Here is a 23,288-nt window from a genome sequence, read left to right as displayed (position 1 = left end):
AACGTGAACCGCCAAGCTGCTTGGTACTCGTGGGTGCGTTGCAATCAGCGCTGCGACGCATGTCTTAGCTGCGAAATTTGAGCTCACAGCGGCAAATCATGGTACGGGCGGGAGGCAAAGCCGGTGCATGACGACCTTCTGTGGCTGGTTTAGAGCGTTGCAGGTCACATCAGCAACCATCGATCGATTGAGTTCGCCGTTTGCCGCATGAGGTTCACGTATTCACGCAGAGGAAGCGTTGTGAGTTCGCCGGTAACGCCGGACCACGAGCCAGCAGGGGCAACGATGATGATCCGACTGCAACGGGGCAACGCAGTGACAGGCCCCTACCGCTGACAGGTAGTCGCCGCTTCAATGAAATGAGCGACGGTGCCTGACGAAGATGCTTATGCAGCTGCGTGCGCAGAGAAGGTCGGTGCGACGGTTGTCGCTCTCTTGGCTAGCTCGGGGGAGCATTCTGCGTAGAGTAGTCTGATGAACGCGGAATAGCATTGCCATACTCGTCTCATTCGTCATCGTACAAGGACAATTCCTCGATTCGTACAGTCGACAACTCAGGCGATCGTACCTCTAGCTCTGAGTCAGTTTGCCATAGCTCCACATGTAGCTATTCGTGGAAGGGCGACGTCATCGGTGGGGTGAAAGATAGACCTTTCGAGTGATGTTGGCCGATGGTAACGATAAGGAGGAGCATCGCGTAGACTGCTGAGGACGCGACTGGAGTGAGCGGGTCCAGGGAGGCTAACACTGCGCAGATCGTGATGAGACAAGATGGATTGATGACAAGAAGTAAGACAGGACGGCAGGAAGCGAGACAGCAAGTGGAGCTTGTGCCGATAGGCAAGGCGCGTCGGTGGCGATGAGATCTGGGTGAATGTGACAAGAAGGGAAGCGAGTCGAAATGGTGGGCGCGATTGAGCCCTACAGGCGTCAAGGTTGCTCTACTGGCCGCCGCTGCCGGAGCTCTGAGCATTGCGGCTACGCGCGAGCATTTCGGTGAAGGCGTCAGCCAGCGTCTGGTTGTTCTGCTCGATCGAAGGAGGCGTGGTGGTGGCCGGAACCATGGTGGGCAGCTCAGTCGAGGTGGAGGCGGGGGCAGAGGTGTTCGTGTTGGCACTCGAATTGACGCCCACGGTGCCCTCGTTCGTCTCCTGGCGAAGCATCTCCCACTCAGAGGCGCTGCCTTCCGATCGGGTGGATGGCGAGGTGGTCGATGTGGACCTGCCCTGTCCCTTGTCATGGTCCTCTGGAGGCGGCTGCTGAGGCTGCTGAGACTCAAGGGTCGCCGTAGTAGACTGTGCGCGCCCTACACTCTGCTGCGGAAACCTGTTCAGATACGTATGCGTCTCGGGCAGTTCGTGGCCCATCTGCTGGAGGCGCTTCTCCCATAGGCTGGCCAGGTGGTCGTTCTGAGCTCGTACGGCGTCCGGCACGCTTGAGGTCGAGGTTGAGGTCGAGACGGCGGCGGATGGGATCGAATAGGCACTAGTGCCAGTAGCAGAGGCATACGAAGAGTCAGGACGGCTGGCAAGAGGTGTTTCGCTCTCCCTCAGCGGCTCCGAAGGAGGCGTGTCGGTACTGTTGTTGTCGCTGCCCAACTCGTTGGACCGGCTGCCGCTGCCGGGGTTGAGTCGCTCAGCGCGACGCTGCGTGACGTTGCCGAAGAATGCGTTGAGTGCTTCGCCTTGGGCGCGCGAGCGTGCCATGAGGCGTTCGAAGTCGGTCATCTGCGGCTGCTGATCAGAGACGGGTCGGGCAGAGGGCAGAGGCTGAGCGGCAGCTTCTTCGCGGTGAGTCTGCGAGCTGCCGCCTTCAGTTTCCGTGGGGCGAGCAGCCGCAGTCGACGCCGTGCCAGCTGGTGCCGCATTGCCGCTCGTGGTTTGCTGCGCAGGTTGGGTGCTAGCAGTGGCGCCGCTGACAGGTCCCACGAGACCAATGATGTTCTCCAGCGTGTCTAGAACGCGATGCGCGGCCTCGGTGCCGTTCTGAGGGACGCGTTGCCCAAAGGCTTGCAGAACACTGTCCTTGACACGGTCGAGCACAGGGATGTCGGCAAAGGGATGAGCAGAGGTCGTGCCATTGTCACGAGAGGGAGGAGGAACGGCGCTCGTAGTGCTTGAGCCGCTGCTGGAGCCAGGTTGCGCGGGAGGGGTGGACGTGCGAGCTGCCGTCGTCTGAGATGCGGTGGTGCTGGCCGCCCCTTTCTTCTCGCTGATGTTGGCGGCCATCGTGAAGGCGAAGGGCAGACTCGGACGCTCGACGATCTCGAACCACCAACCGCGCTCTTCGCTGATGTCATCGCGGTGCTCATCCCAGAAGAGTTCCCACTCGCGCTGGGAGGAGATCAGCTGAGCAGGCTCCTTCTCTGCCGTCATGAGGGCGCCGAATGTCGCTGCTGCCTTGTTGCGACGGTGATGACGACGAGAGCTTTCAAAGGAAGAGTCGGCGGAGCTGACAGTGGCCGTCGTCGTAGTGGCGTCGTCGTCATTGTCGTCCTCCTCCTCCTCGCAAGTGTCGAGCAGCGCCAGCTGCCCCTGATCACGTGTGATCCCCCAGGCGTCACAGACAGCGGCCATAACCTCCTCATATCCTCCAGGGGTGGTAAGACTGCCGAGGAACTTGACCTTGGACTTGTGCATGGGGACAAGTACGTCCCGCATGTACTGGGGCAGACCACGCAGGCTGGTCGAAATGATGAAGTAGTCGCCTGTGACTGGCATCTTGGCCGGGCGAGATGGAACAGGGGGTAGCGATATGTCTCTTTGTGTCGCCGCGATGATAGAGGGATGTTGATTGGAAGTTGAAGTGGTGGGAGCAAAGGAAAGATGGATAAGCGATGCGGGCCGGACCCAAAGGCCCTGAACATGGCGGCAGGCGGAGGGTCGGCGGCTTTTCACCTCGCACGGGCCCCGGCCATTTCTTGCATCAATTCTCAACAGCGGTTGCATCGCTCAACTGGTTGACCTTCTATTGTATACAGTCTTGCTATCCTCTTGCTACATTTGAATACAATCATAGCTCCAGCTCAGCCCCAATGGCCACATGATCGCTAACGCAGATGCCCTTTCTGGGCAAGCCCTCCTTGAGCACCTCCGTCCTATGCGTCCTCAGCAGCTTTGTCACCTTTGGATACTCTACCCCTTCCTTTCCCTCGCTCTTCGTCCTAGGGAAGAGGAAGATAAAGTCCAGCGTCAAGCTGAACAAGCTCGAGAAGAGAGTCCACATGGGCTCGCATCCAGCTTGTGTCCCCGCCAGCCAAGTGTGCACATTGGGATCTCCCTCCTTCCAGTCTGGATCGTCCCATCGCTCCCGCCCTCGAGTAGGCGTTGAGAAGAGATTGTCACTCTCGTCTTGTCCGCATAGTTGAGGAAAGGAGGAGCCATACGCTGAGCGCAGGTGACGAGGAGGAGTCGATGAAGAGACCGAGCAGGAGGAGAGGTCGAAGAGGGCTTCCAGCTCCTCCAGCCTGAGGAGGCCGTCAGAGGGAGTGGCAGGACGACAATTCTTGAGGATCTGATCGTCTGCTCCCCCTTCTTCTTCCTCCTCTCCTTCACCTTCCGCGTCCTCAGCCTCCGCCTCGTCCAGCGCATCGCTCTCCTGCTCCTCGCACGTAGATGCCGCCTGCCCCTGCTTCTCCTCCTGCAGCGCAGCCGCACCAGTCTGCCTCTCCCTCTCCCTCTTCTCATCAACGCTCTTGTGTACGACAGAGCTTTGTCTGATCTCCTCCCTCCCATGCTCATCGATGGGCAGCCTGCCCGTCAAGCAGGCATAGCTGGCTGAGTGCGGCTGATCATTGAAGTCGCCCGCGAAGACGACTGCCCAATCTGCCCACACGGGCGCGATGGTGTCGTTCCCTACTGAGGACCGTCTGAAGCGGTCGATTGCCCGCACAAGGAGCCCGACTTGTCTGAGCCGCTCGTAGCCGTGCATTGGGTGCCAAAACAGGTGCGTTGTAGCGAGGATGATACCGCCTGGGTCCGCGGCAGGCTGGGCGTCTTCCTTCACGAAGGGCAAAGCAGCCACAATTCCGATGTTCCTCGTCACCCTCGAGCAGCCCGTCCTTCCGGCAGCCACTTCTTCGTCGTCCAGATACACGATCCTACTCGCCGCAGGCTTCTCCTCAAAGAGCGGTGGTTTCGCCCCCTGCCTACGTGAGCTGCTTCTCCAGGCAAGCATCAAGCCATGCTGCTTCTGCGCGTACCCCTTGGCGTACAGATGCGAGTATCCAGCTTTGCTGAGCGTAGCTGTATGCGTCTCCACCCTATCCACCTCCTGCAAGCAGGCAACGTCGAATCCGTGCCCTAGCAGCTCGGCGGACAGGCCTGCTTCACGGTCCTTCCAGCGCATGGCATCACTTCCTGGGAATAGCTTGCGGCGGACTAGACCTTGGGCGAGCATGTTCCAGCTGAGGACTTTGATGCGGGGGCGACAAGATCGTGATTGTAATGGCTGACCATGCTGCTGCTCAACACCATCGACTGCATTGACAGCTGCCCATTCTCTCGGTCGGTATAGCGGACGACCCTGAGCGTCTACTGCAATAGGTGCGCTTCCACTTGCGGCTTCTTCTTCCTTTCGTACACGTTCTTGCTCCTCACGCTCCTTCTTCTCGGCGCGAGCTTTACGCTTTGCTTCGATTATGGCGGGGTCGAGCGCTGGGGATGAGCCTTTGTTCTTGCCTTTGCCCTTGCCTGCAGCCTTATCGTTAGCGCCGGCGCTGCCATTGCTCTGCTTGCTGTTTTCAGGTATGCTTCTCTGGGCGTTGGACGTCTCGTCGCTCCCATTGTGTTGCGGCGCCACCATCTTGATTGCGCAGACCAATCTGGAGGAAAAGGTACCGTTGAGCGGCACGAAGGTCTTGACGCTGGTCCGCCTCATCGACGGACGCACGGACAGACGAGAGAGCGTCGATTGCATCTGGCCCCGACGGCGACTCCACCTCACTTGTTTTCTCCGCAACCAACACTTGCATCCTCATTGTTCCAATCAGCAGCATCAGCGGCATGTCCTCGGCCCTGATCTCCTACGCTCCCTGGCTAGGATGGGCCTTTCTCCCCTCTCTCGCTACAAAGTACCTCTTAGACGCCCTCTATACCTCGCATCTCCTGCCCCGGCCTACAACTCCACAACAGGCCCACAGCCACGCAACCCGCACGCGGATTCTCCTCATCGGTGCCTACTTGGCCTATCAATTCAGCACATCTCTCTCCTCGAGCGAGCCAACAGCGTATCGCCTCCTCGACGTAGATGTAGAGGCCGACGTGGAGGTAGTGAAGCGTTCCTTCCGTCGACTGGCAAAGGTGCATCACCCAGATAAGGTCGGGCCGAGTGGGGAGCGCTTCTTCATTGCTCTCAGAAGAAGCCATGATGTCCTCACCGACTCAGTGCGACGTTTCGCCTACGATCGATTTGGAATCGCTGTACTGGATTGGCGAGGGGCGCTTACAGTGAGGGAATACATGGTCATTGGGCTCAGGGAGAGCCTCCTCTGGTGGGTCGTCAACAGCGCCATCTTTGCGGTACTGTCCTGGCTCAACGGGCTGGGAGGAGCAGCAGCAGGTCGAGCTGCCTCGCCTTGGTCGTATTGGCATTTGGCCCTCTTGGCTTCTCTGGCCAGCGCAGAGCTATTCCTCGTTACCGCACCTGCTCGCCCTCCTCTTCTCAGGCAGTTGTTGCCAAGGCATACAGTCGGAGATCTCGTCGCCGTACTGCGTCAGACGTACACGAGTACAATCATGGCCATGAGGCAAATCTTGCCCTTGCTAGGCGATGTTTCGCCCGGTGTAGGGGAGATTAAGACGCTTGCGGAGGCGCACAAGTTCATCGAGGCCCTGGCGGGAGAGATGGACAAGCTAGGCGTCGGGGCACTGCAGATGAGGGAGCAGAGTGATGCTGTTTTGAGGGCAGAGATGGAGCCTTTTCATGCGCTGGGCCATGTTGAGGCGACATCATCGTCGTCAGCTAGCGGCGGCGGCGCAACCCTACGCCAACGTTCCGATCTCGAGCGAAGCTTTGTCGACCTCATGAGCCAGCAGCTCATCGACCGCTCACTGCAGGCTTCGCCGGAGGTGCAGAGGGCGATCGGAGAGCGTAGAGCGCAGGAGCAGCAGCAGCAGCAGCAATCTTCCTCAGCGCCGTCAGCACGGCCTGGTTCAGCAGATGCGCCCTCCTCAATACCTCCGCCTCCGCTTCCCTTTTCCCCGGGCAAGATCTCGCCCACCTCTCCGCCAACCTCACCACGCAGCTCCACCTCAGGCATGAGTCTACAGCCGCGCGTCTCGGAGCGTCGGTCGAGCCTGTCCAGCAGCAAGGGAAAGAGAAGGAGTAGCTCAGGCGCAGCAGGCGCCGAAGGCGCGGAGGCAGGGGGACACAAGCGAACGCTCACGAATGGGAGCTCGCCGTTGGTGTTCAGTAGTAGTGTGGAAAGCGATATGGGACAGAGAATAGTCAGCGGCGCTGCGGTGGTGCCGAATGGCGCGGCGTTTGGACTGGACGTGCCTGCTGGGTTGAACGGGAACGGGATGCCAAGTGGGCAGCAGCGACAGGCGCGGGATGGAGTGGACCCCTCGAGACAAGTCCCGCCGTATCCGCAGTCGCCCAAGCTTGGTGGGACCAGCACGATCACATTCTGACGTGCTCACCGCTCATCGTTGTAGCGATTTCTTGCCTTGCCAGCATACAAGAAGGCGCGCGCCCTTTCGTAGACAGCCACCGCCTCCAATGTTCCGTCACGTGGCTGCTCATCTCGGTCCGCTCTTTTGTGCTCGACAATGCGAGGCGCTCTTCTTCCATGTTTCTTTCCTACCCCTCAATTCCCAGGCACCCACCTGCTCAATCGCGATCCGCATCAGCTTCAGAAACTCAGACAAGGCCAAGGCTCCCCTCACGTCCCCCCTCCGTATCACAACTCGAATACCTGCCGCGGCCATGCCTCGCTCTCGCTCCCCCTCCTCCCTTCCCCACTTCCAACCACTCCCGAAGCCCTCCCCACGTCCCTCTCAGGGCAGGTCAGGAGGGCTTTCCCCCATTGCCACCTTCGGGTTGGTAACCGGGTAATGGAGTGGGAAATGAATCAACTTCAAGACTTATCCGAGCCCCGTATCCCCTAGTCTGAGCCTGCCTTCGAGCAGTGCGATGAGTAGACCGGGTTCGTTAGGGGTCCGACATCGTCGCCGCGACTCTGTGCTTTGCAATGCGATGAGATGGAATGAACAGACGATCAGAGATGGCGATAGCTGCGGGGAGTGAGGAGAAGGAACTGCTTTGATTATCAGAGACTGAATAGAAGGTTTCGCAGCTAAGAAGTCAGAAGAGAGATAGGTAAGGTTGTACGGAGTCCGACAAATGGGATGAAAGGGTAGGTACGTCGAGGCGCTCGGCACTGGGTGGTTGGTGTGTGTCCGGGTATGAGAGGTATTGCAGTGGAAGTGGGAGAGGAGACGAATCCGAGGAATAGATAGAAGGAATAGAAAGGACGTCACAGCTGCGCCATAGCATCCTCATGGCGGTGCAGTCATCCGGGACTCCTCACATGATGAGGCAGTCCTCCTTTGCCTGGCCGCTTGCGCCGTTACCGCCCGATGAGCCAGCGGCGCCTCCGCCCATCTTGCTGCTCCCCAACCCAGCAAAGGACGTCTTCCTGTTGCGCTTCGGCCTCCCAGCCTCCTCCTTGGGGGCGGCCCCGTTCGCCTTGGCAGCGCTGGCAGACAGGGTCGCATCAGCAGAAGCGTGGCCTGGCGTGGCACTCTCTACAGCCTCATCGCGCTCATCGTTCACATTGATCCGCGAAGGACTGAGGGTGGCGAGCGAGTGGCTCGGCCTGTGCTTGAAGCGCGGGCGCGGCGTGGCCGTAGTTGACGTCGTGGTTACGACGGGAGAGGAATGGGATTGCTGCGAGGTGGGAGATGCTGCAGTCGTTGTCGTGGCTGAACCTCGCCTGCCACCGCCGTCTACAGGCGATCCCGGCCCAGAGGCAGCCATTGTCGTGGTCAAAGAGGGTCGTCTTGCGGCAACAGCCGGAGAAGCGCTGTTCCCCTTCTGCCAGATTACCTCCATATGACTGTGGCTCGCGCTCGCCGCGCTCGAGATCGAGCTCGAGGGGCTCATGCTGCTACCAAAGGAGACGGCGCTCGCTCTCCGCTCGGGGGCGGTGCGTGCATGCACGATCTCTGCTGCGGTTGGTGATTGCATGAGATTGGGCGAGGAGGGTGGGAGGGGCGGTGAAGCTGGCGGCGCATGAGTTGATGTGTCAGGGAGAGGCGCAAAGGCGATGCTGGGGAGAGGTTTCGTCTCCGTGCTGGGAGAGGAAGGCCTCGAGGCTGGGGCTGGGGAGCGTGCCCGGAACTTGTGCGTAGGCATAAGTGAAATGCGACGCTTACGCCCACCGCTGGCGCCACCCGATGCTGCTGCTCCGCCGCGCTCCGTCGAGTGTTGTGAGCTGCTACCACCAATGCTGCCCTTGGCCGTATCGGCTGCAGACACCGCCGTCGTGTTCGCATTATCGGAGCTCTCGGCGCTGCTGTCGGCTGTCTTGAAGGAGTAAAAGCGCTTCCCCTTGCCGAATGGCAAGCGAAAGGAGACGGGCAGCAGTGTCGTAGACGTATGGCCAGGCGATGAGGGTGCCGATGTGCCGTTGGCACCACCGCTGTTGTTCGCGGTCGTCTTGTCCAGCACCTCACTTTGCCTCAATAGCATCATCTGCGCCCTCAGGTTGCACGGCGACCCCACCTCTCTCGCACAGCTTGCGTGGCAGATCAGCCCGCAGTCTTCGCACAGCACAGCATGCTTGCGCACACTCTCCCTGCAGATGCGGCAGCGCACTGCTTTGCTGAATGTGCTCTTGACAAAGGAGTGCTGACGCGTCTCTTCCTCTGGCGTGAGGGGGCCCATGTCGGGCGAGGGGCTGCTCAGGTCCAGCATGGATGGGTCGAGAGAGGGGATGCCATCCCGCGAGGCAGAGGCAGGTTCGGGCGACTGTAGCATAGCGCTGTCCTCGTTGCGGTCCTCGCTGCTGTCGTTCTGAGTGTGACCGCCGCGGCTGGAACCGTTGCTGGCATCTCCACCAGCACCGCCTCCGGCACCGCTGTCAGTCGAAGACCATGCCTCATGAGCCGGCGTAGAGAAGGAGCGTCCATCGAACTTTGGCCGCTGCGGACTCGTTTCCGCCGTGGTCGTCTCGGCTAGCTCACTAACTGCAGCGTGCAGCTTCTTGACGTCCGGTCGTCTCGAGTCGAGGCTGATGCGTCGCAGGAATGGCACGCTATCCTGCGTTCGTAGCTCCTTAAGCTCCTTGTGACCCATCCACATCTCCAGCAGCCAATCATGCTCGAAAAGTGCCTCCGCAGTGGGTCGCTTCGTTGGGTCCTTCTGAAAGCACAGCACCAAGAAGTCCTTGAGCGAGTCGGAGCACTTTTCGGGTATGGGCGGGCGCTCGTCCTCTACGATGCGGAAGAGGGCAGACATGGCCAGCATGTCGCCGTAGGGTGGCTTGCCCGTGAGGAGCTCGATGATCGTGCAGCCGAGCGACCAGATGTCCGCGGCAGTGGAAGCACCTTTGAGCTCAATGACCTCGGGCGCCATCCAATTGGGCGTGCCCATGGCGTCATTCTTTTGGACCTTTTCCATAGCCTTGAGGTTGAGAGATACACCAAAGTCCGAGAGCTTAACGTTGCCGTTCTTGGTCGTGAGGATGTTAGCCGCCTTGAGGTCGCAGTGCACTACATCTTGCTCGTGGAGGTAGGAGAGGCCCTCGAGGATCTTGACCACGTAGCTTGCGACGAGCTTCTCCGGGAAATTGCCAAAGGCCTTGAGCGTGTGAAGGAGTGAGCCATTCTCGACGTACTCCAGGATAATCGACACCACCTCTGGGCCTCGTACAAGGCCTTCGTATTTGACGACAGACGGGTGCACAAGACTCTTCAGCAGATCGACCTCGTTCATCAGCTCCATGACTTCCTCTTCCGATCTTCCTTCGAGCTTGATGCGCTTGACGGCAACGACTTGACCCGACGTGAGGTTGAGCGCGCGGTAGACGGATCCGAATTGGCCTCGACCAATGCAGTTGCCCATCTGGTACGTCACATTCTTATCACCCTCCTCAAGCACGAGCTTATGGCGCGATGCTGCTTCGCTGCGGCTTTGAGCCTTGGCAGTCGCGGCTGCAGAGCTGGGCGTGGCCAAGTCTTCCTGGCTCAGGAGATTGGTGGCGCTCGAGCCGTAGATGGAACCGACGCCAGAGTCGAAGCGCGCACGAGGCGTGACGTCAGTCGAGGGTGTTCCGAACATCCTGCCCCGCTCGCTGCGCTCGAAGGGCGAGGGGGTGGCTGGCGAGGTCACAAAGGAGTCGGTGCTGGCGCCCGAGGTAGGTAGATGAACCTCAGACGTGTAGCGCATATGACGGAATGCTGGTCGAACAGGGGTCGCCCTGGGCGAGGAAGCCGCGGCAACATCGACGCTCAGATTGGCGCTCATGCGGCGAGCATTGGGCGTGTCCGCCGTCGTCGAGGGGCGGGGAAAGGGCAAGCGTGGGGAAGCCATAAGGCTGTCAGTCGAAATACCTGGCGGCGACGAGCTCAAGCCGGCCGCTGTAGACGTCGACGACAGTAGCGAGTCGCGCGAGGGATTGAGCGCAGAGGCAGTGGCTCGAGCACTGTGTCGTCTGGTTGGTACGTGGCGCACTGGGGAGCCATTGAGACTGTCTGTGCTCAGCATGGCGCCGTCAAAGGAGCCTCGGAAGTTACGCGGGCTGCTGCTGAGGGCGATGCCGCCAATGCCAATCTCCTGGCTGATCCTACGCTGAGCCATTGGCGCAATGAGACGAGGCCTGCCGCTGCCAGCCATGGGAGGAGAGACGGAGCGATCGTCGACTGTAGACTCGTCGTCGACGACCACCTCGAGGCTTTCGCCCTCTGAGAATTTCGGGTGCGAATGTGAGTGCGCATCCTCGTGCTCTTCTTCGGCTACTCCAGTCAGACTCAGAGCAGATTCGCTCATTTTGCGATCCCGGTACGGAGTACGGGAAGAGAAGTCATCATCGACGGACTGTTTGGGTGCGATTGTGCTCTCATCGAAGGTGATGCTCGGGGTCTTGAGGCGGGGCATCGGCGCTGGCTGCTCATTGGAGCGGCGTCGTCGCTGTCGTCCATTGACCTCATTCGTACCAGCGGGGACAGGGACCACATTGCGGAAGAGCTTAGCCTCAGCTGCCTGGCGGTGTTGCAGCACTGTCATCTCAGAAGCATCATCCGAGCCGCCACCATTTTTTGTTGGTGACGCACTGAGACGACCCGAATCGGCGGGCGAGATTTCATTGTAGGCTGTTTCTGGCGTCTGCGGAGTCGACGCGATGAGGCTCCTGCGCTTCGAATGACGGCGCTCATTGTGGATGCTTGGCGACCTGACAGTGATGCCTTTGCTCTTTGCGACCGCTCGCAGGGCAAGAATGGTGTGCACAGCGCGATCTAGGCCTTCCACCGTGGCATCGGCAAGATCCAGTGGGTGGAAGAGGTCTTGCGTCTTGATGCCAAAGTGGTCACGAAGGGCGCGGAGGAAGCGAGAAAGGTTGTCTGCCTTGACCCAGTCGACGTCGCGGCGGTCAATCTTCTCTACCACACCTGGCATCAGGCGATTGAGTAGCAGGCAAAGGAGGACGCCATTTGAGATCGAGTCCCAGAACTCGCGTGTCTCTCGTGACACGGAAGCGTCGCTGCCTCGTCGTTGTCGTAGCGCAAGAGCAGTGATCCGGCCTTTGTCTTGCGCCATCTCCTCGATGGTGAGCTTGGACAGCTCATCGTGCAGATAGGATCTTGCCGTACGAAGGCGCTGAAGAGCTTCGGTGCAAGCATCGGAAGCAGTCGCATTGACGGACCATTCGGTGGGGCTTGTGAGCTGACTGACAGAGGAGTTTCTCGCCGTGTCACTGAAGAAGCCGGAGCCGTACTCGCCGCCTCCAAGAGACATGTCGGAGCCACTGTCATAGAGCGAGCTCGACATTGAAGGGCGAGGCGCCGCTGCCGTTGCCGCTCCTGGTGAGCTGCTTGGCGCAGGCGGTGTCTGGAGCGTCGGCGCGGAGGGAGCTGCGATAGACTTGGTTGGGGTCGTGGCACTCGCGCTCAACTTCCTGACTCTCCTTGCAAACCAATTGCCCTGTGATGATGAGGGTGTCGAGGGCGCCGGGCGTGCAGGCGTCTCGTCCTCCGAATCGCGACGGATGATGGTGGTGTTGTTGCTACCGTTGCGCTCCCGACGGGGCTCGACAGCGTCTCCATGGGTCTGAAGGGCGATGGCGCCAAAACTCATGTACGCAGCATCTCCACTCAGGGGTAGTGCGTCCATGCCATCGTCATCATCGTCTACTGCGCCCCGGCGCTTGGACGGAAAGACATAGTGACGATGTTCGGCGTCTTCGACGTCGATGAGAGGGTCGGAAGAGAGGTGCAACTCGGGTGTGCTCAGGGCAGCGAAGGCAAGCTTGCCGAGGGCCCCGTCAGAATCACTTCCTTGACTTGTCGATGGACGAGCGTCGCGACTTCTCTTGGTCTCCTTGCCCTTGTTGACCCCGAAAGCCGCCAGTGAGATTCTCTTCATCCGAGACGTAGCCGAAGCTGGGCGAGCAGGCTGTGAAGGTATTGTTGAAGAGGAAGATGAAGCTTTGCCGTACGATGATGCCGGACCAGGATGGTCAGCAGTAGATGAGCGCCTGCGAGGCGGCCGTGGCGGAGGGCCAGCGGTGGCAGTTGTGATCGGTGCCGAAGATTGAGGGGCAGCGTCACGGTGAGAGGTGCGTCTCGAGGTGCGACGTGGTCGCGGCTGAGCGGCGCTTGACGTAGATGATGCCGCTGCAGGTGAGGACTCCGAGGAGTGAGGTGAGGCGGCGAATGGTGCGCCGTGCGGAAATTGAACCCTGGACATGGCGGTGGCAGCGGCCATTGTGTCCGTGGGAGGGGTTCAGTGATGTTTTGATGCAATTCGATGATGATGATCACCAAGACCAGGGTGCGTGGAGCGAATCAATGCTGTGTATACGCAAAAGGGAAGCAAGCAGGTCAACGACGATGTTACGGCCAGCAAATCCTCCTGCGTGTGCTCGATCAGCCCACTCGCTCGGTGACGCGGTGCGGTTCGAGCGCAGGTCTCATCTACAGGGTCTGGTTCCGTCCTGCTTGTCAACATGTACTCACGCTCGAGCCTGCGGTCAGAGCTTGCCGGATGATATAGTGAGGCGATGGCGGCGATGAGTAGATCCAAGCTCGATGCCCAATCGAGTATGGTGGCCTCGGTGAGATGAGATGGGTGATGGACGCGATAGGAGCAGCTAAATGCGCATCAAGATCGCATGCGGGGACTCGAAGGACTGTCCTGTTGGTACAATAATGAACCGCTTCCTCTCTCCGCGGCCAGGCAAAGATGGATGAGCGTCGAGGAGGAAGAGATGATGGTGGTAGCAGTGACAAGGGGAGCTGAGTCCTTTGACGCTCCTGCGGCTGGGCAAAGCCTATGGCGGCAGCGTGCCAAGCGCCTCGCGCTCTTCTCTCGAAAGATGACACTACTCGCGGGACCAAGTCGAGGCCTTTACGGCTTGCCGGCAGCTGGATGAAGGGGAGTGGGAACCTGGACCCTTCTCAGGTCGGTGGCTGTTGTATGGTCGTGGATGTCCGGCGCTGAGCGAAGGCGGCGAGCTTGTCGCCGTCGGAGATGGTATTTCTTGAATATGAACGAAAGGCGTCCGCGGGGGTGGCGCAGGCTGAGATAAAAGGAGATGGGTCCACACGACGAGAGGAAAAAGAGAAGCTTGCTTTCGAGGGAGACGTGCCCACCAAAGCTTACCGCTCGTTAGCTAGAAGGGATACGAGGTTGAGGATGAAGAGGGTTCGGTGCTAGGCCTACCGACGACAGTGACAAGGACGAGCGAATGGGCCCCTTGAGGCTGAATGCACTTTTGCTCCGAGCTAGCCAGACCCGCGGGACTTGGACTTCGGTCCAGGAAAGCCTCAAAGGAAGCGAGGACGAACAGTCAAGGGGGTACGAGCGAGTACGTGCAGCAGACCCTGGCAGAGATGAAGAGACGGATAGTGTGGCGGAGGCCCGAGTGTCGAGTCGAGTGTCTGTGTCGTCGCCGAGGAACGTCGGGACGTCAAGCTCCTGCTAGGCTGTGTACAACTCTGTTCAGACGTCTAGGAAGCGGCGTGTGTGTGATGCCGCGAGTGCCGCCAGAACCTTGTGCAGACCCGCTGCGAATCGACGCCAAGAATACGGCGACGAGACGATGACCGGGCAGTGATGGTGATGACGACGGGCGTCGTGCTGCACCACCGCTGCCGGCGAGTGAGTGCAGTGTGTGGTGCTTTGGTGCTGGGTGCGCGTGCTCACCCTTCGTCTCCTTGCGGTGCGATTCCACACACCTCGCAAGGAAGCAAGCAAATAACAAAGCAGCGGTAGCAGCAGGCCCGCTGCTCGTTGCCAGCCAGGGTGAAGAAAGGGGCGACTAACCAGAAGACAGACGGACTGGCGGAGACAAAGGGATCCGACTGCCTAGTCCAGACGAGTTGAGACGGACGGGCAGGAGACAAGAGAGTGAGACCAACACTCCTCTTTGACGCCTCGCTTGAAAATGAGCCCACATTTGCTGTGCAGCACCGACTCTTTCCTCTCAGCCCGCGTGCATTCATCTCCGCATCATATCGCAGCTCAGCAGCGGGAGCGAGTATTCGAGGCAGTCAGTCTTCAGAGGAGGAAAGGGCAACTTTGAGGATGAAGCGACTGCAAGCAACTGTCGAGCCTCCCTTTCGGAAAAAGGCATAAAGCAAGGGGGATGATCCTGAGTTGATACGGCAAGTCATTCGCTCATCGTCGTCATCAACCGGCACCATCATCACCTATCGCGAAGGTTCAGCCTGACGCTACCGTTGTCCCGGAGCAAATCAGCCGTGGGCCGTGGCAAGGCGGTAGTGGGCATCAGATGGACCATCGGGCAGTGCTTGATGACTCAACCGTCAGACCACGTTCTGGACCAGCGCGGCCCCCGAAAGAGGCCGACGATTGACTACTGAGATTACGAGGATGGACATTCCGCTCGCCCGCCCATCGTTGACCTGCTGCGCGAGTGCTTGTTGCCTGAGTGCTCATGCGTTTGTGCGTGCGTGCTGCGACCAATTCGGAGAGAAGAAGGCGGGCCGACTTACGAGCGGGGCGACGCCGCGACGGACGGGCGACGGTTAGGGGCTCCATGCAGCTTAATTCGCGCGCAGATCCGCCAATTGCCGGCTATTATCGACGACGACAATCGCGGGTCACGGAGAAGACGGCAACGCTAGCCCAAAGAAGAGGAAGGTGGCTGCGCAAAGCGATAGTGCAACCCCTGTTAAACGGTGAAGAGGCTCAAGCATTGGCTCGCAATGAAGTGTACCGTGCCTCCGTGGCCACTTACGTCAAGCTCATCAGCTCGCGTATGCCTTTGCGAGGTCGCCTCGAGTTCGGTGTGGTCCACTCGCACGATATCCAATGACAGAGGTCGGCGGTCACCATGCCTCGGCGACCTCACCCTCCAACCCACCTTCATAGTCGCAGCGAAGAAGAAGACGATGCCGCACGCGCCACGCACAGCATGGTGAGCGCAGCATCGAGATAGATAGGCGGAGATCAACATTGCCGTCGTGCCGCAAAAGGCTAGGCGTGGGATAGTCTTCACTCGCCACTCGCTGCACAGCCGAATGGCAAAGGCGTCGTCTGGCTTTGTCTGTCAGGATCACCATCCCGCAGGCAGCCGACAGCGCAGCGTGCGTGACCATGATCGACTCAAAAGGGCCGACGAGTTCTGGCCAGGTCAAGAAGGCTTTTTTGCTCGGGTCAGAGCGGCGGCGGCGGCGGCGGCGGAGTGCATTACCCCGCACTCTTCTCGCCTCGAGGCGCACCTTCCCCGCGCTTTCACTGCTTGCTGTAGAGACGAGGTGAGCGTGAGAACGAATCGAGCGAGGAGGTCGAAAATTAAAGCCTCGTCAATGACTGTGCGAGTAGTCAGCTATCCTGTCAAGTTACCTCAAGGTACATACGGCACTGCCTGGCTAGCACAGCATGGCTCCTCAGAAGGAGGAGAATGAATCTGGCAATTTACTGAAGGTGCGTGCGAGGCGTGGGGCATGCCGCTCGCAATGCTGACTGGGTTGCTCGACGTGCGCTCGCAGATGCTCATGAGCGAGATTGACGACCTCGACCTCTCAGACCTGGATCACCCAGACGAATCCTCCCCCGCCGATCTCATCGAGCCGGGCTACGAGATCTCCAAGCTCTTCGCCATCATCGAGTTTGGTCTGCGCCATGCAAATGACGAGGACGGCCTGCTTGCCGGGACGGACATGTGAGTGCAGTGCTGCGGGCATTCAGCCCGAACAATTGGACATTCACTCATCCTGAGCTGTATGCGTATCGCTGCCAGGATGGACCGCGAGGCTGCACGCAAGGCTATCAATGGTAATTTCCTCTTCGAGGTTGCAAGCTCCTCGAGCAAGGATGTTTCGCATTTCCGCGTCGATATGCGCTCGGGTGGGACCATCATCAAGGGCAAAGGTCCCGCGAAGCCCAAGCCGGACGTGACAATTCGTGTTGCTGATAAGGATATGGTGGCCCTTGCGATGGGCAAGGTGGCGCCTCAAAGCATGTTCTTGAAGGGTAAGCACGGGCCAGAGGATGATGGTTGATTGTGAACTACGTTGCTGACTTTCTTCTTCTGCGCACACAGGTCGGCTGAAGCCAAAGGGCAATATCATGCTTGGCCTCAAGATGAACAACGTCCTACAAAAGGAGATCAGCAAGCTGAGCAAGCTCTGATGTCCTCGCCTCTCGGCTGATCCCTCGACTGCAGTCATCCCGGCGCTCACAGGAGCGAAGCAAAAAGGGTAGATGGCATTGGAGTATAGGTGGAGAGGAGCGGAGACAAAGGCGGTAAAAGTGCAAAGGCTGGATGGAGATTGACGAAAGCGGAGGGGAGCAGGAAAATGATGGGAATGAAGAGCAATGACAGAGGGAAAGGGGCCGGCAAGCTGGATACGTGTGCCGGCGATTCAAGGTTGAGATGGGATGGCTGAGTCGATCCTGGGTGGGAAGTGCACAGCGCTTCCTCTTGTCGCACCCTCACGCTCTAGCCGCGGTAGAATGGATTGCTTCCCGTTGCCTGTCCGTTCATGGGCTTGCCTGTGGCTTGTGAAGGAATATTCTGCCTCGCCGAGCTATGGCCCATTCTCATGTCACCAAAGTTGCCAAACGTGTCGATTCCCTCGCCTGATGCCAAGAGGCGATTGAGCTCGGCGTGGCGCGGGTCCATGGAAACCTTGGTACGCGGAGGCTGCTGCTGGGACGGGGCAGGAGCGGCAGCCGGCGCTGGCGCTGGTGCGGGCGTCGGCTCGGATTCGCCGCCGAGGAGGTCGGCGATGGGCACAGATGAGGACGCGGGCATCTGCGGTATCTGCAGCGCTTGTTGTTGTTGCTGCTGCTGCTGCTGCTGCTGCTGCTGAGGCTGAGAGAATGCGAAGGGGTTGTTGCTGCCAAATGCGGTAGGCTGAGGCTGAATAGGCTGTTGCTGCGGCTGCTGAGACATCATCTGCTGGTATTGCTGAGCTGCCATTTGCAGCTGCATCTGACGCTGATACTCGGCCTCTTGCTCGGCCTGCATCTGCTGCTGTTGGTAAAAGTAAGGGTTGTAGCTCGTGTACTGCTGCTGCATGTACATGGCGTTGGGATCGTTGCCCCACATCCCTGTCGGTTGAGCGTATTGGTTGGGCGCGTTGGAGAGCATGTTCCTGCAGGCGGGCGCGGAGCAAAGGTAAGTATATGAGCGACAAGAACGGCATTCTCACATGCGAGCAAGCTTGCTCACCAGTCGTCGTCGAAGAGAGCATTGGACGTCTTTGCTTCCAGCTCCTTGATACGCTTCTCCTCTTCTGCTTTGGACAGGGCCAACGCCTTTTGCAGCTCGTCCTCGTTCTGCGCCTCTGCGCGAATGCGGTCCTGCTCCTCCTTTGCCATCCGCTTGCTCTCCTCGATTGCTCTCCTCAGCTCGTCGTCTTCGTTGGCACTTCTTGCCTTGCGCCTTTCTTCTTCCATTCTCCTTCGCCTTTTTCCCTCGTCATCCTCAAAGCTGCCCGATGGCGGCATATTGGATCCTTGCATCCGGTCCCTCATGTTCGACCTCCCTCTGCGCTCGTCCCTCAACCGTGCCTCGTCCATCAAGAGATTGGTGATGTCCTTTGCCTTTTGCCTGACATTGCCTCCCTGGTCCTTGCCCGCCTCGTCGACGTATTGAAACTCGCGCAGCGTCTTGACGACGTAAATGTTGTCTCTAAAGTAGATGACGACATTCTCACTGCCGGCGTGAAGCAGGTAGTCGAGAACGGTCAAGGTCTTGAAGACGTGACGCCAGTTCTTGCCCTTGTCATTGAGTCGCTTGTCCATGATCTCCATCATTTCGATAAAGTCATTCTGATTGTAGCTCAACTGAGCGAGCTCATTCATCTGCGTGCCACTGGGTCCCCACGGGTCATTGGACGTCGCCTCTCGCACCTTGACCTGTACGTCTGTGTAGCCCTTGACGTAGTTCTTGCCGACCCTCATGGCAGACTTGCCCATGTTTTGAAATGACATGATGACGACTGGTGGCGTGTGACGCGCTGGTGGGTATCAAATGCGAGGCGAGTAGGTGGGCAATGTAGACTGACGTGGCGGGGAAGTAGAAGGTCTTCAAGAGAGTGGCCCGATGAGCAGGCCTTGTGATGGTGATTCTGAAGCTACTCCTGACACCTGACGATGAAGAAGGTTGACTTGGTTGGTAGTAGTCGTCGACAGACAAGGAAGTTGGAAATCGAAGTCGATGATCCTCGATGTCTGTCGTCGACGTCGACGTCGTTCCCCGCCGCCGCGTCTCGAGTGGCTTGACCCGTCCCGGCCCAGCCGCTGAGGCAGTGCGTGTGCAGCTCCAGAGCGGCCAAAGAGGCAGCAGTGCCAGCCACGGGCCACACACTCGAATGACGCACAGACGGTCAGGGTCAGGCCAGCGCGGAAAGAGGACAACGCAGGCGCGGCGAGGAGCACCGACTTGGCATCTCTTGAGATTCATCTGCGAGGCGCGCCGCCTTTGCTTCCCTAACCACTCAACGACCGACAGCTCGAAGCTTGACGTTGAGCTACCATGGCCGGCCTCTTTGAGGAGGAGAAGGAGGGACACTATGGCCGACAGCATAGCAACAAGAGACAGCGCAGAGTGAGAGGAAAACACTCTTGCTGCGACGATGTCCACAGCTCGCCCTCATCGCCGCCTTCTAATGCGAGTCCCTTTCCTCCTTCGATGCAGCAGAGCCCACTTGACGTGAATCATTGGCCCGTAAGCAACCAACGAAGTAGATTCCTGTGCCTCGACGCGATGCAGTCATGACACCTGCGTAGGCGTAGATTTGCCTCCCACTCTGAGGCACGAGCCTCGCTTGTGGCTGCAAACAATCGACCCGCCCTTTAGCCTGGAAGGCTCTCTTAATGATCGCCCGTCTGACCTTCCATCCTCTCGCTCCCTTCTCCTCATGCCCAAAAGGCTCAGCCGTACGACCCGTCTAAGACGTATCAGCTCGCACTTCACTACGACTCTCAGGCCACTCAGCCTGCTGAAGAAAATGATCCGAGCGCCTCATCTGCGTCAGGCAAGCAGATGCGCTTGGTCAAGGTGTCGTCAGACATCTTGCCAGACAACCAGCAAGTCGCAATCATCGATGCGGGCTCCGAGGGTACCTCCATTGTAAGCTGGCCAAGCAAAAGAGTTACTTCCTGCTCGTGCCATCCGGTCAGCTGGCCTAACATTACTGCCTCCTGATTTGGACAGGGACGTGACAAAGCCTTTACCCCTCGCATCCGCCTGCCAGTCATGGAAATTTCTAAGCATCACACCAGCCTCTTCATGATGAAAGACAACAACACCAACCAAGAAGACTTCCACGCCTCCGACATGGGCTCGACGTATGGAACCTTCTTGCTGCGTGCTGCTCAGGTTCCACGAGACCTCGCGCGCCTCCCGCCGACATCGCAATACAGGCGGCTGTCAGAGGCTAAGAAGTCGTCAGGCCCCTGCAAGCTAGCGCATGGAGATGTGCTGCGCGTTGGTCACACTACCTTTGTCGTTCACATCCACTCGTGGCCCTACTCTTGCCAGCAGTGCTCGCTGCACCAAGATGGCTCCAATGAGATCCCTTTGCATTCGTCAGGTGCTGACGCAGGCGCTTCGACGTCTCGTGCGCCGTCTTCTGCCACGCAAGCAGGCTCGCAGCTCAAGCAGATGGCTACACCATCGTCTTCGGCGTCGACCACTTACGCGCAAGTGCGTGGCTCTGGTGATCGCAAGCTCGATGCAGCAGCTCAACGCAAGCGTCAGATGGCCGAGCTCAGGTCGTCATACCTCTCCGGGGCCGGGGGCAGCAGCAACCAGCCAAGGAGCAGCGCAAAGCCGCCTGACGTTGATGGCGCCAAGACCAGCCTTTTCGGAGGCGGCACTTCACCGCGCTCAACCAGCACGAGCCAATACCAAGACCGAGCCGCCCAGAGGCGTGCTCAGCATCCCAATGAGCCAGCACCATCGATGCGTAGCGCTGCTGTCCCACAAAGGCAGCTCGAAGGACTGTCCACTGGGCCGCGTTCTCGGTCGTCGCCCTATCCTCCCGGCCAGTCGTATACCGCCCCTGCAGCGCCTCTCCAATCTCGCTCGCCACCTCGAGCGCTTTCAGCGGACAACCGCGGTTACCAGCTTTTCGCGCAGATGACTGCAAGAGACAGTCAATGTCTAGCGAGCGCAGCACAGGATCAGTCAATATCCGCATCCACATCGTGGGCCAGCCAAGACCCAATCGCAGCTCGTACGACCTCTGGTCGGGCAGGGCTGGGCAGTCGTCCCCTCTTGCATGCTCACGAGGTCGGAAGAGAGACGTCGTCGTCCTCTCACAGTGGAGGCGGTGGCGGTGGCGGTGGTAGAGACCTCTACACCAAGGAGGGCCAAGAGGAGACGAGGCGGAGGAGGTACGAAGAAGCGATCAGACGGGGAGCCTGACGGCGATTGTGAAATGTAGGACAAGGTGAGGTGCGGAGCCCGACGCAGCAAGCGCTACCTTGCAATCAAAGAGTCGCTCACGCGCCCCTCGTCACTGACAGCAGCTGACCTGCTTGGTATGAAGGCGGTCGACAATCGAGAGATGCCAGACTGACAATACGAGTCGTGCCGTGTTGAGCTCCGATCGTCACGAACGAACCAGTCAGGAGAGTTGAGTCACACACGCTGCCCTCCCAGGTGAATTCCGCCTGGTCCTAGAGGCGACGCGCCGACACGCCACTCCGCAACACCGCCATCTTCGTCAACCTTGTCCGCTGCCCTGGTTGCCTTTCATCTCGGCTTCTCACGTTGCGGGGAGATCGAGCTCGGGCCCCAGCATGCGTGAGAGAGATCGCAAGTCATGCTTTTTGCATCATAGCGGTGAAGCACTACGCGAAATCTCGCAATCGGTGGCATCATCTCCGCTCGTCACATCCTAATGCTGCCCTCGCCAGGCCTATCGATGGGCCAGGCGGCTCAGTCATGGTCGAGAGCTTGCTCCATAGCTCGCGTCTGAGTAGCGGTGTCTTCTCGGCGAAGCTGCAAGGGCAGTTCAGCTTGCTCCATCTCTGTGATCACTGATCCTTCCGCCTTTTATTAGACGCCTTCGCTCGGATCTGTCCGGCTAGCAACATCCGGGTTCAACCAGATCGTATTCCCACGCTGAAGGAAGGATGACGATGAGCAGCAATGTCTGATTGACAACGTCCGTGCTGTTCTAGACGTCATCCCGATTTGGTTGTAACCCCGCACCTCCTTGCAACGGGTTGCTCGCCATGTCCTCGGCATCTCAGAGCCCCGTTGACGGCGACGACAAGACGACGCCTCCTCTTTTCTTTGATTTGACCGATGGTAATGTGCTCCGTCAAGCTCAAGAGACCGCCAACCCCTGAACTCTCCTCGATCGAATTGCGTTGCGGATCTTTCGGAGGCTCGCATTTTCCGCGTCGATTTTAGTCAAGGTCTGGTGAGGCCGGCCAGCACACTGAGGTGCGATAAAGCAACTGTCTCGCATCGCAGGTCTTGGTCGGCCACTACACCACTGCAATGATAGAATGCCATGAATCTTACCAGCCCGCCGAGGTCTCTCCATGGGCCTTAGACGTGGTAGCGGGAGTCGGGCGATGTACACGCGAGCGGTCCGTAGCAGCCAATGACGTTTTAGTATGGCCCACGCGAGACGTGTGTCCGCTCAATGTCCGTACCGCATGCCAACCTGCCAATTTACTATTCCCGAGACATGGTACCATACACGCGCGCCTGATTGACAGCTTGTCGTGATGCTAAACGGCCTTTCGGTCGTCGAAATAAGAGTGAATGCCGCTCGTTCTTAGTACCTCGCGTCTAACGGTCGTCCTCGTATTCGAGCTGGGGCCGCTTGGCGTGCGTAAGCCGACAGTCGAAGACGTCGACGACGACGAGGGGAAAGCAGGATCGGGGCACGGAAATGATTCGCCGTCGGAGCTTCGTCGTTCCTCTTCGCCTCTGACTGGCGCAGGCGACGCTGCGATTCACTTCGGACTGCAGGCGTCAGGCGTGGGAAATCTCATGCGGCCGTCAGCGCGGCGCATCACCGAGACTGGCTGCTTTGTCGATGAAGAACAGGGTCAGGGCGGTCTTGTCAGCAAAGCATAGACGTTTGAAGATGGCGCTGAGACCTTTGGACACTGCGAGGGACTCATGCGTAACAAGGGAGGCGTCCGAGCTAATTCTTCGTGGTCGTCGTGATGGTCATCACCGCCGACAGTCCTGTCAGTGAATTGATTGCTTCTCAGCTCGTCTGTTCAAGCAAGCGAGTTCCCCGGCAAAAATGGGTGGGGGCACCGCCTGAGACTAGTCCCTCGAAAGGATCAGATCCACCAACCGACGTCGCTCGGAGTCTGCGACTCTCGGTCTGGTAGGCGAGGGCGAAGATGTGAGCGGCGCTCTCTTGGATCGTGGGGTACCACCATTAGCCGCCCTTGCGCCCACACTCGTAAAGGCGAAGTTTGGCGCCTGAGTGAGAAAGTGAGCAAGGACAATCATCGACGTCTTTCAAGGGCCGGATCTGCAGACGCATCGGGGAGACTCTGCATGCCGGTGTATCTTTGCTACGACTCGATTGGACAGCTAGGAGTGGGAGTGGGATGGGGAGGGGAAGAAGCGTGAAGAAGTTCAGGCGAGGCCTAGAGCGGTGCTG

General features: G+C 59.1%; 7 protein-coding genes across 7 annotated transcripts; 3 read left to right on the top strand and 4 right to left on the bottom strand.

The window, feature by feature from the left end:
• Window positions 1-728: 728 nt before the first annotated feature.
• On the bottom strand, window positions 729-3,245 carry BDZ90DRAFT_34575 (hypothetical protein). The gene has a single exon (XM_025509512.1). The coding sequence runs from the start codon at window positions 2,946-2,948 to the stop codon at window positions 942-944; it is 2,007 nt and encodes a 668-aa protein (XP_025365694.1). The 5' UTR covers window positions 2,949-3,245; the 3' UTR covers window positions 729-941.
• BDZ90DRAFT_230077 (hypothetical protein) lies at window positions 2,910-4,843 on the bottom strand. The gene has a single exon (XM_025505328.1). The coding sequence runs from the start codon at window positions 4,801-4,803 to the stop codon at window positions 3,013-3,015; it is 1,791 nt and encodes a 596-aa protein (XP_025365693.1). The 5' UTR covers window positions 4,804-4,843; the 3' UTR covers window positions 2,910-3,012.
• Window positions 4,844-4,936: 93 nt separating this feature from the next.
• Window positions 4,937-7,080, top strand: BDZ90DRAFT_33370 (hypothetical protein). Its single transcript, XM_025509505.1, has one exon. It carries the CDS (start codon window positions 5,004-5,006, stop codon window positions 6,630-6,632), a length of 1,629 nt encoding a protein of 542 aa, XP_025365692.1. The 5' UTR covers window positions 4,937-5,003; the 3' UTR covers window positions 6,633-7,080.
• Window positions 7,081-7,287: 207 nt separating this feature from the next.
• BDZ90DRAFT_33366 (hypothetical protein) lies at window positions 7,288-13,212 on the bottom strand. Its single transcript, XM_025509504.1, has 2 exons — window positions 13,179-13,212; window positions 7,288-13,013 (listed from the first exon to the last, which is right to left on the bottom strand). Exon 2 carries the CDS (start codon window positions 12,925-12,927, stop codon window positions 7,528-7,530), a length of 5,400 nt encoding a protein of 1,799 aa, XP_025365691.1. The 5' UTR covers window positions 12,928-13,013; window positions 13,179-13,212; the 3' UTR covers window positions 7,288-7,527.
• Window positions 13,213-15,819: 2,607 nt separating this feature from the next.
• Window positions 15,820-17,214, top strand: BDZ90DRAFT_230073 (hypothetical protein). Its single transcript, XM_025505327.1, has 4 exons — window positions 15,820-16,113; window positions 16,179-16,351; window positions 16,430-16,662; window positions 16,733-17,214. The coding sequence occupies exons 1-4, from the start codon at window positions 16,069-16,071 to the stop codon at window positions 16,819-16,821; spliced, it is 540 nt and encodes a 179-aa protein (XP_025365690.1). The 5' UTR covers window positions 15,820-16,068; the 3' UTR covers window positions 16,822-17,214.
• On the bottom strand, window positions 16,765-18,941 carry BDZ90DRAFT_236419 (ENTH-domain-containing protein). The gene is made up of 2 exons (XM_025507297.1): window positions 17,867-18,941; window positions 16,765-17,789 (listed from the first exon to the last, which is right to left on the bottom strand). Exons 1-2 carry the CDS (start codon window positions 18,628-18,630, stop codon window positions 17,132-17,134), a joined length of 1,422 nt encoding a protein of 473 aa, XP_025365689.1. The 5' UTR covers window positions 18,631-18,941; the 3' UTR covers window positions 16,765-17,131.
• Window positions 18,942-19,520: 579 nt separating this feature from the next.
• Window positions 19,521-21,428, top strand: BDZ90DRAFT_32803 (hypothetical protein). The gene is made up of 3 exons (XM_025509501.1): window positions 19,521-19,771; window positions 19,856-21,095; window positions 21,175-21,428. Exons 1-2 carry the CDS (start codon window positions 19,685-19,687, stop codon window positions 21,068-21,070), a joined length of 1,302 nt encoding a protein of 433 aa, XP_025365688.1. The 5' UTR covers window positions 19,521-19,684; the 3' UTR covers window positions 21,071-21,095; window positions 21,175-21,428.
• The last annotated feature ends 1,860 nt before the right edge of the window (window positions 21,429-23,288 follow it).

The sequence above is a fragment of the Jaminaea rosea genome (assembly GCF_003144245.1).
Source record: "Jaminaea rosea strain MCA 5214 unplaced genomic scaffold BDZ90scaffold_1, whole genome shotgun sequence".
Classification (NCBI taxonomy): domain Eukaryota; kingdom Fungi; phylum Basidiomycota; class Exobasidiomycetes; order Microstromatales; genus Jaminaea; species Jaminaea rosea.
This window is presented reverse-complemented; position numbering and strand designations above follow the sequence as displayed.